The 9632-nt window shown below is 38.6% G+C and overlaps 1 protein-coding gene across 3 annotated transcripts in view; it reads left to right on the plus strand.

Annotated features, from left to right (window-relative positions):
• Positions 1 to 8124, plus strand: part of MACROH2A1 (macroH2A.1 histone) — a 196444-nt gene extending 188320 nt beyond the window's left edge. Inside the window, exon 10 of one of the 3 annotated variants that reach the window (XM_073649541.1) lies at positions 7239 to 8124. In XM_073649541.1, the coding sequence (XP_073505642.1) occupies positions 7239 to 7279 (41 nt within the window). In that variant the 3' untranslated portion in view covers positions 7280 to 8124. The remainder of the gene's footprint in view (positions 1 to 7238) is intronic. The other 2 variants (XM_073649539.1, XM_073649540.1) reach the window with 2 other exon arrangements.
• Positions 8125 to 9632: the final 1508 nt, after the last annotated feature.

The following is a 9632-nucleotide window of genomic DNA, read 5'->3' on the forward strand; positions in this document are numbered from 1 at the left end:
ATTTTTCCCCCAATATGGGGAAATTAACATCTGCATTATGAGGTTTTTGCCTTTCTCTGGATCAACATGTTAGGTTACAGTTTGAACTCAATGAACTTATGTCTACTTTTAACTCTTTAAATAACCATACAGCTGTAGCATAAGGGAGAGTGGAAGATTGTGCTTAATTGTACAAAATCCTGAATTTCCTGTTGTTTTTGCAGGATTTACCAAAGATTTAGATTCAATATCATTAGGGCTGGTACATAAAGCTTGGGATACATGTAATGGTGAACATTTTAGCTAGGGTGGCCAAATAAGAATGATATTTGTTACTTCAATTTTAATGTTATATTGTGCCCAATTACCATGCAATGCTTTGGTAATATAATGCTATACAGTGTTAACTTAATCATGTCACACAATCCCCTAAAGTTCCTCCACTCCAGTCTATAAGACACAGCAACAGATCATATTTTCACTATTTCTTTAGTATTGGACATGTGATTGTCACTGCTTTAAATAATTAAGCTATACAGTACCCAATTCATGAATATATATGACCTACAAAATACTGGCTTAGAGTCACAACAGTATTGCTGGTAAAATCGCTATAGAAGCCCTTCCAGACATATAACTCCATAATGAAAAATTTTCTGTGCTTGGTTTTGAGCTTTAACTCATCCTCTATAGAAAATTAGCGGCATGGCGCTAAAGCTCCTGCTACTGTAATATAACAGGATCGAGTTCGGTCCCCAGCTGTCAAATCCTGGGGAGAAGACAGAGGTGGTTTATCACCGCTTCTGCATTTTCTTTCTGCGCTATGCAGTTAACGGAAGCGTTGATGTTTCTGTAGAACCAGGCAATCACATGATCACCAATTGTCTTCTGGCATAGCGGAACTCCTGGGTGGTAGCAGACCCAGATCACCTCGACTTGTGTCACTGTATTATGCTCTTTTCCCCTGGAACCAGGGCTGTGGAGTCGGTAAGCCAAACCTCCGACTCCTCAATTTCCACGACTCCGACTCCCTCATACATGGCTCACGTTTAAGTGATAAATTTACTGTAGCACAGATTCATCTCAGCTATAAGTCTAGACCCCTTAGATCAGGAATAGGACAGACATTTATAGGACATTTCATAACTTTCCCAAATTCTTATGAAAAAAATATTCCCCACAAACTGCATTGAACTACTGTACACAATTTATTCTATATTTTAGGAGTCGGAGTTGGTCCATTTTATACCGACTCCGATTCCACCAAAATGGGCTCCGACTCCACAGCCCTGCCTGGAACTGGGTATCTTATGGATGCCCAATAATAAAAATTATTAATAAAGAAAAAAAAGTGTTTCCCGAAGCTGGTCATCTCTTAGGACACAAATAAAGTTAAATGTATACATTTAAAACATCTATAAATTTAAAAAATAAATACTGCAGAAAAAACAGTGTGCACAGTTATTAGGCAATTTATATTTTTAATGATAAATGTTATTATTTAACAACTACAGCGCTGTCGATGTATCCAAAAGGTTAATAAACATGAAACCTGTGTATTCTAGCAAATAAAATTGAGGTTTTGTCTTTCTTAGGAGAATATCTGTGTGTGCACAATTATTGGGCAGCTATTACTGTGCAGAATTATTGGGCAACTAAATTAAGAGCGTAAATTTTACCATCTTAATTCGTTATTATTCTCACTTTATCAGATGAAAATAAACAACTCAAAATGTACAAAAATACATTTCTGACAGTTAAAAAAAATCTTAGTGACCAATAGCCACCCCACTTATGGGGTCATAATCCCATTTATGGAGCCTCCAAGTCACTGTTTAAAGAGGTGACAGTTTTCCTTCATCATAAATCGCCTGTTTAAGAACAGCCCACAACTTCTCAGTAGGGTTTAGGTCAGATGAGTCTTTCATCTTTCAGGCCTTTACTGGCAGCCAAACAGTGGAGACATTGATGCAAGCAATGGAGCATTGTCTTGCATAAAACTCATGGTTTTCTTGAAAGATGCAGATTTTTTTTCGTGTACCACTGCTTGAAGAAAGTGTCTTTTAAATACTTTCAGAATCATTGGAAGTTAATTTTGAGTCCATCTTTAATCCAAATAGGTCCAACTACCTCATATTTAATAATACCAGCCCACAGCGGTACCCCACCTCCACCTTGCTGGTGTCTGAGTCAAAGTGGAGGTTTGTGCCCATTACTGATCCAGCCACAGGCCCATCTATTTGCTTCGTAAAGAGTCACTCTCATCTCATCAATCCATAAACCTTTCAAAAATCTGTCTTTAGATATTTCTTGGCTCAGTCTTGACACTTCGACTTCTGTGTATTGTTCAGTTAGTTTCACCCCTCCTCACCTCGGCCATCTCTGTGAGCACTGAACACCTTGTACTTCTGGGAACTCCAGGAAGATTGCAGTTCTGGAATATGACAGCACTGGAGGATAATAGATTAACTGGTGGCTTGACGTTTGATTCTTCGCAAATATTTGGCACTTAATGTGTGTCTTGTTTTCTTATTTTTTATGACCTTGTTGACTATTGATAACAAAACTTTTAATGGTTTTGAGATCATGCCCCAGTATCTTAGAAAATTTCAAAGAGCGCTTCATCCCTCTGTAAGACTTTTAGCAATTTTTGACTTTTCAGAATCCGTTAAATCTCCTTTTTTTGGCCCATTTTGCCTGAAGAAAACAATTTGCCTAAAAATTATGCACACCTTAATAAAGGGTGTTATATCCTTAGGCCTCACCCATCCAATAAGCATTCAAGTTTACATGCTCTTGGAGTTGGAAAATCTGCATATAAATGATGATGTGCTCAAAATACTCACTCGCATAATAAGTGTAGACACCGTATGTATAAATAAAAATCCAATTTTTATTCAAATAAGTTTCATTTATTACAAATCTACAAAACTGGACATATTCGATATCTACACAACCATAATAACCTGGAGAATTCATTCAACAGGTTTATTTGAGAACAGTAAAGAAAATATATATATATACTTTTTTACTTTCTGTCCTGGTCATTAAGGGGTTAAAAGCTGCAGCTTCCTCTCCCCCAGCTTCCCAGTTTTATCAGGTTTTTTTAAGGTTGAAGGTAGACTTAAGTCCATTGAGTTCAACCGATAGCCTAACATTTTGATCCAGAGGAAGGCAAAAACCCTATGGGGCAGACCCTAATAACTCCATATTAGGGGACAAATTCCTTCCCGACTCCACATATGGCAATCAGACTAGTTCTCTGGATAAATGTCCCATTACAGAATCTAGTGCCCATAACATTATATTTTTCATGAAAAGCATCCAGGCCCTTCTTGAATTTTAGTAGTGAATCAACCATTACAACATCATGTGGCAGAGATGTTTCCATCTTCTCAGCCAGCCTCACAGATTTTGTTCCATTTTTGCACTGCCAAATCCCAGCAGAGCAAGGCTCTCCTCCGAGCCTATACCTCATCCTAACAATCCTGAGCATGGAAAGATGATTCCTGAGTCTGTCAAGATATTCCTCCTAACCTCTAACTCTAGCTGACTGTGTGGGTATGTTCACACTGCGATATTTTATGTGGAAAAAGTGCAATGGTTTACAGTAAACTAGTTAGATCTGTGATGTTGTATATCCCAGAAAAAAGAAGAGATCTATGATATGATAAAAGTTTCAAAGTTTATTGAAAAAATTTATAAAAATTTAAAATAAATTCACATAAAACAAGGAGTACCTCTAAGGGACATCACACACCTGCATATATTAACATTGCTTGTAAGACCAAAGTACAAGTAAATCTCCACAGGTATATATCATAGTACCTTGCCAGTGCATAGCATCTTTCCTACCTATATAATAAAGATTTTCCCTGGTTCACAAACTATATTATATCCACCGCAAGTTAACTAGTTACCCTATAAAATGTATAAATATATTAGGAATTTTACCTGAACATAAAAGGATGACTGTCACTTTAGGTCTGATTAAGTATAGGAAGAGGAAGAAGCCCCCGGGAAGAAGCAAGCAAGGCGAAACGTGCGTCGGGACAGTGGGACACATCATACATTCTATACTTAAAGGCGTTGTCTGGTCAAAACCGATAAGTCTGCAGTCACTCTCTGCGACTGCAGACTTATGAATCCCCCCAGCGCATGCACTGTGCACTGTGGGGATTCACCGGAGTTATACATACTCCCGGCCAGTGGGTGTGGCCTTGCTCGCCATACACTTGTATGGAGCCAGATGCGCCCTCTAGTCGGCTACGCCCACTAGATGGCCACGTAACTAGACGTGGCCCGGGGTATGTATAATTCATATATACCCTCTGGTCCCGGGTCTGAAACTGGCGAATCCCCACAGCATACAGTTTGTGTGCTGGGGGGGATTCATAAGTCTGCAGTCACATAGAGTGACTGCAGAGTTATCGTTTTTGACCGGACAACTCCTTTAATTAGACCCACAGTGACAGTCATCCTTAAATTTCTTCATATATTTATAAACTTTGAAGATTTTATCATATAGATCTCTTCTTTTTTCTAGGATCTACAATATCACAGATCTCACTGGTTTATATGTATTTTTTGAAGTGCTATGTATTACATTGGGACAAATATTGATAAATGGTTTACAGTAGCAGCAAAAGAAATGAGATTTGTAACATTTCCTTTACATGCTACATTTTTTCCCATACATTTTTTGAACTACAGTGTGTTTTTTGACTGTAGCTTGTCAATTCTTTCACTGCTTTTTGCCTGGGTAACTGCCACCGCTGCTGGTTTTCAGCTGTGGCTGAACATCTGTCATGCTTACAAGCTCTTCTCTATTGAGCTTGTAAGTGCTGCTCTGAATTTAGCCAGATCACTGAATCGCAGTATTAGCTCCCAATCCGACCAGCTTTAATGAAACTGTGCTTCTCTGATGCTGCCTCTGCTTGCATCATCATAGAATGCACTTTGCTTGTTCGACATAATCTGTGTCAGACAGGAGCGCATAACCCCTCATCACGCAGAAAGCCATGGGAACAGTAAGCTTCTGAGAGACGCCTTTCAACCATTACCAATACAATCATAGTAAATCCACAGTCAGATAAAGAGCACAAATTACAGTGGATATAAAGTCTATACACCAATATTAATATGCGATCTGGAGAAGCCATTCTTTTGTTGATTTGGAGGTATGCTTAGTGTTATTGCCCTGCCGAAAGGAGACATTCCTCTTCAGATTTTTATTAGAGGCCTGAGGTTTTGATACAAAATTGATTAAACCTCCATTTCCCACTGCCAAAAAACAGCCCTACGGTGGGAATGTTGTTCTTTGGGTAATGCGCAGTGTTGGCTTTGCATCAAACATACAGTATGGATTTATGGCCAAAAGGTTAAATCGTGGTCTCATCGTCAGACCATAACATTTCCCACATTCTCTTGGCTGACTTGATGTAGGTTTTGGTAAAACATGTCTGGGCTTAGATGTTTTTGTTTGTAAGAAGATGCTTCCATCTTTCCACCCTACACCACAGATCAGACATGTGAAGAATACAGGTGATTGTTGTCACATGCAGCATGCACTCAGTGCTTTTTTATTACCATCTTCAGTGTTCCATGTTATATCTTATACCTTGGAAATGTTTTGTACCCTTCTCCTGACTCATAACTTTCAACAATGAGATCCCTTTGCTGTGTTGTAAGCTGCTAATGGACCATGACTTTTGATGTAAAATTAAATTAAGAAAATATGAGGAAAATCCTGCTAGAATAGCTAAACTTTATATGGGGTTAATGAGAATCACTTTGAAGAGAATCTGTCACCAGGTTCCTGCCACCTAATCTTATTGTAGCATGATGTATGGACAGAGACACTGATTCCAGCAATGTGTCACTTACTGGGCTGCTTAGTGTAGTTTTGATAAAATCACTGTTTTATTACCAAGGGATTATAATTAGAGGACTAGTAAACCTGCCACCAGATAGTCAACAATATTCATGACCTCTGTATAACCCTGTCCACATTACTGATTGACAAGTTTCTGTGTACACTGTACATGGGCAAAAAGCTGCCAATCATTGGTGTAAGAGGGGTTATACAGAGCGCAGCTTTCAGGTAACTGCTGCAAAAGTCAAGTAAGTGCCACATTGCTGGAATCAGGGTCTCTGCCCATACATTACGCTACTCTCAGATGGGATAGCAAAAACATGGTGACATATTCCCTTTAAATAATGGCGGCAGTGTACTTACTACTATTTACCATAAGATTAAATGTAATGGTCTATTTCTGAATACAACCATATCCCCAATTATAAGAGGGCGTTCACACTTATGCAACCACATGCTATTTTTATATTATTTTATTGTCGTTAGTACCAACCAAAGTGTTCCAATGAAGACGAGCTGATGATCCAGTGACAGTCATTAGTGCCAAAAGTTCTTTGATGCATGTGAGAAACCAAGGCTAGCTCATTTGGTCTGAGCTCACAGTAGAGCTCAGACCAAAGAGTTATTCCTGGCTATGGTAGATTGGTGTCAATGTATTCCCTTTATAGGGCTTTGTAACAGCAGACTGATTGGTGGACTGGTATAAAAAATCACATTTAATTTAACATTTTGTGGATGGACAGGTGAGTGTACGTCGCTTAGCCGAAGAACAGACAACACAAGGATGCACTATGAGAAGAAGGCATAGGCAGTCTTCTGCTGGAAAATTTGGGGTCCTGGAGTACATGTTTTAGCAACAGAAGGGAACATTCACAATATTAAGTGGATTTACAGTACATTACAGTAGGGGGTAATGCTGATATACAAAAAAGAGGCTATCCTCACCCCGTGAGTTTGCACAAGCGCTGCCACTCCAATCTTCTCCAGACCGAAAGCATTGACATCCCACAACCAAAAGCCGTAGCGTTGGTGGTTGTGACGTCATCCTTTGCATGAGTATGGCTTATTTTATCAGCATTGTGAAGTGCAAAGACAATCTCTGTAAGGTTATGGGTGATTGCTGTATGTATGCTAGTCCTCTATTATGACTTCAGCTGTAGACCGAGCAACCACAAATATTTTTTTCCTGTGCTTACTGCTGTTCATCTTTCCTGTAATCCCACCTGCACAGTTTTATTTTCTGATATATTTTTTATTATTAAATGCAGTAGTGTTAGTTCTTTTAAGTGTTAGTCATAGTATTTTTACAATAATGTACTTATATTTTATTGTGATGATCCAATGTAACTTCTTCCCAGTGTAATGTTACCCTTTGCTTTTGCAGAAATGGATTCCCGAAGCAGACCGCTGCTCAGCTTATCCTGAAAGCCATTTCCAACTACTTTGTGTCTACAATGTCATCTTCAATCAAAACTGTGTATTTTGTGCTTTTTGACAGTGAAAGCATAGGCATCTACGTGCAGGAAATGGCAAAACTAGATGCCAACTAAGCCTTTGAATCCAGCAACCGCCCAACTCTTCTCTTTACTAAAATACAACATTTAGCCCCTTTTTGCAAGTCTGCACCGCAGTTTGACAAATGCTCATTCGGGAAACCATGGATTCCACGTGATCTTTCCAAAAAAAATTTTTTCTTTTGGCACTGATAGTTGGCATTACATTCTTTTGATGCACTATATTTGCGGCATTGTCGTTAATTTAGAAGATTTTTATAGTTTTATTTTACTGAGGTATGAAACTATACAGATTGTAGTCGGGAGTATATTGTATTTTGTATGTGGACGACACGGAAGAACTATTTTGTAAATGTGTTGTGGTGCTTTTATTGTATAGTATGTGGTGGTCTATTTTCCCTTTTCCCCTTTGTAAAGAGAGATATTCACATTGCGTCTAATGTCTCCTAGTCCATTATTTGAACACAAAGATGTCTTTCTGCTTATTTTATGGTAGCTTGATTGAATCAGCCTTCTTAATAACCTCCAATGAATGAAGAAATGTCCGTAGTTCTGCACCGTCGGCTCATTAGGGATTATTTTACAAGCACAAGTGAACTGAATGATGGAAGCTATTGCAACTGTTTAAGGACCCAGCGGTTAATGATGCCATCTGTTATTGAAAAAAGGGTCATAAAAACCATGATTGAACTTAGAGGGACATTGCTATGGAAAAGTAGATATTCTGTGCATTGGAAATATCATGAATTTGCTAAATAAATGTCAAGTTTATTTCCTCTTTCCTAATTTTAATGAAATGGACTATCTGCTGTAAAAGATTCCACACTATGAAGTCCTCGCACGTTATATGCTGCATTTAAGCATTTGTATTACGGCTCATAAATCCAGACCTTCCATGGGTCTACTGAACCAAACGTCTGCTGGTCACTCTAAGAGTGTACTATGGAAACTTCAAGATTGGCCATATTATGACTGAAACTGGCCTATGACTTGTGGCGGCTCCAGGCGTTTTTTTCACTGAGATCCCGCCAGTTTCAAACCATAAGAAAATAATGAATTAAATTGTTTCCTCTGCCAATGATCGTGCTAGGATAAAACAGCATTCTATACGTAAAACCCATTTGGATTCAGCACTACTACGATTGTTCGGAATAGATGTAACAATTTCTAGGATTGTATAGAAGCTATGCTTAAAGCTTTTGCAGACAGATAACAAACTATAGACAAGTGCGTGGACTAGCCTACAAAATAAATATCAATTTACCCAGTTAGATCTAGCATTGAAACAGCAAGTTTTCAATTGGCATCATTTTAAAAAAATACTTCCATGTCTAGGTATTTTATATATTTGTAATGGAGGTTTACACTGCAAGCATTGCGAGAACTGGCCTAAAGAGTATCCAAGGGTAGAACACGACTGAATGGATTGAATCAGAATGATGCTTTTGGTTTTTTTTTTCATTCCTTTTGAAACATCCCTATCAGTATCTAGATTCAGAAACGTTTAAAGGGATTATCCACGACTTTTACTATTTTTATGCATGTGGCTAGGAACTTATAGGCAGGTAGTTGCTAACTCTTCCTTCCTTTCGGCCTGCTGTGTCGACAGATCATCACTACAGACATCACGTTGATTGGCAGCCGGCTCCTCACAGGTAGCGGGGACACTGCTGTCAACCAGTATGACAATGGCAGAGACGCCCTGTCAATAGAGCTTAAGAAAAGACGCTGATCTGTCAGCGTGACGTCAGCAGACGCAGGGGTATAGCCAGCAGCAGCGGTCTGTGACTGCTCTGACCCAGCTGAGATCGGCGCAGGGCAGAACATGCAGGTAATTGCTAACTACCTGCATGTTAGTTCTTAGCCCCATATGTAATGCTGTAAACATTGAGGACGCTGTGGTGCTCACATAATAGCTGAAACTTCTTCAAACAGACCATAGCAGATCATAATCAGACCCCCCCCATCGATTTAAAATTGATTACTTATTCTAAGGATTCTGACAAGAATAATAAAAGTAATTACACAAGTCTCAGTAGGTATATAAGAGATTTACTTAATATTATTTACTTTCCACCTCACCAAATTGATTTTGGTACAAATGTATTGACTTTATCTAATAATAAGCATCATAATCATTGTGACGGAAGCTTTGTTTGTAACTTGAGAGTAGTGCAGGGTAAGCAATGTAATTTGTTTAGAAAGTTATTCAAGTGTAATTTTGAACTTTTTTACTGGTTAAGGTAAATATGTATTCCTTGAGA

The sequence above is a fragment of the Phyllobates terribilis genome, unplaced genomic scaffold, assembly GCF_046119375.1.
Source record: "Phyllobates terribilis strain yellow unplaced genomic scaffold, ASM4611937v1 Scaffold_10__3_contigs__length_209671492, whole genome shotgun sequence".
NCBI classification, from domain to species: Eukaryota; Metazoa; Chordata; class Amphibia; order Anura; family Dendrobatidae; genus Phyllobates; species Phyllobates terribilis.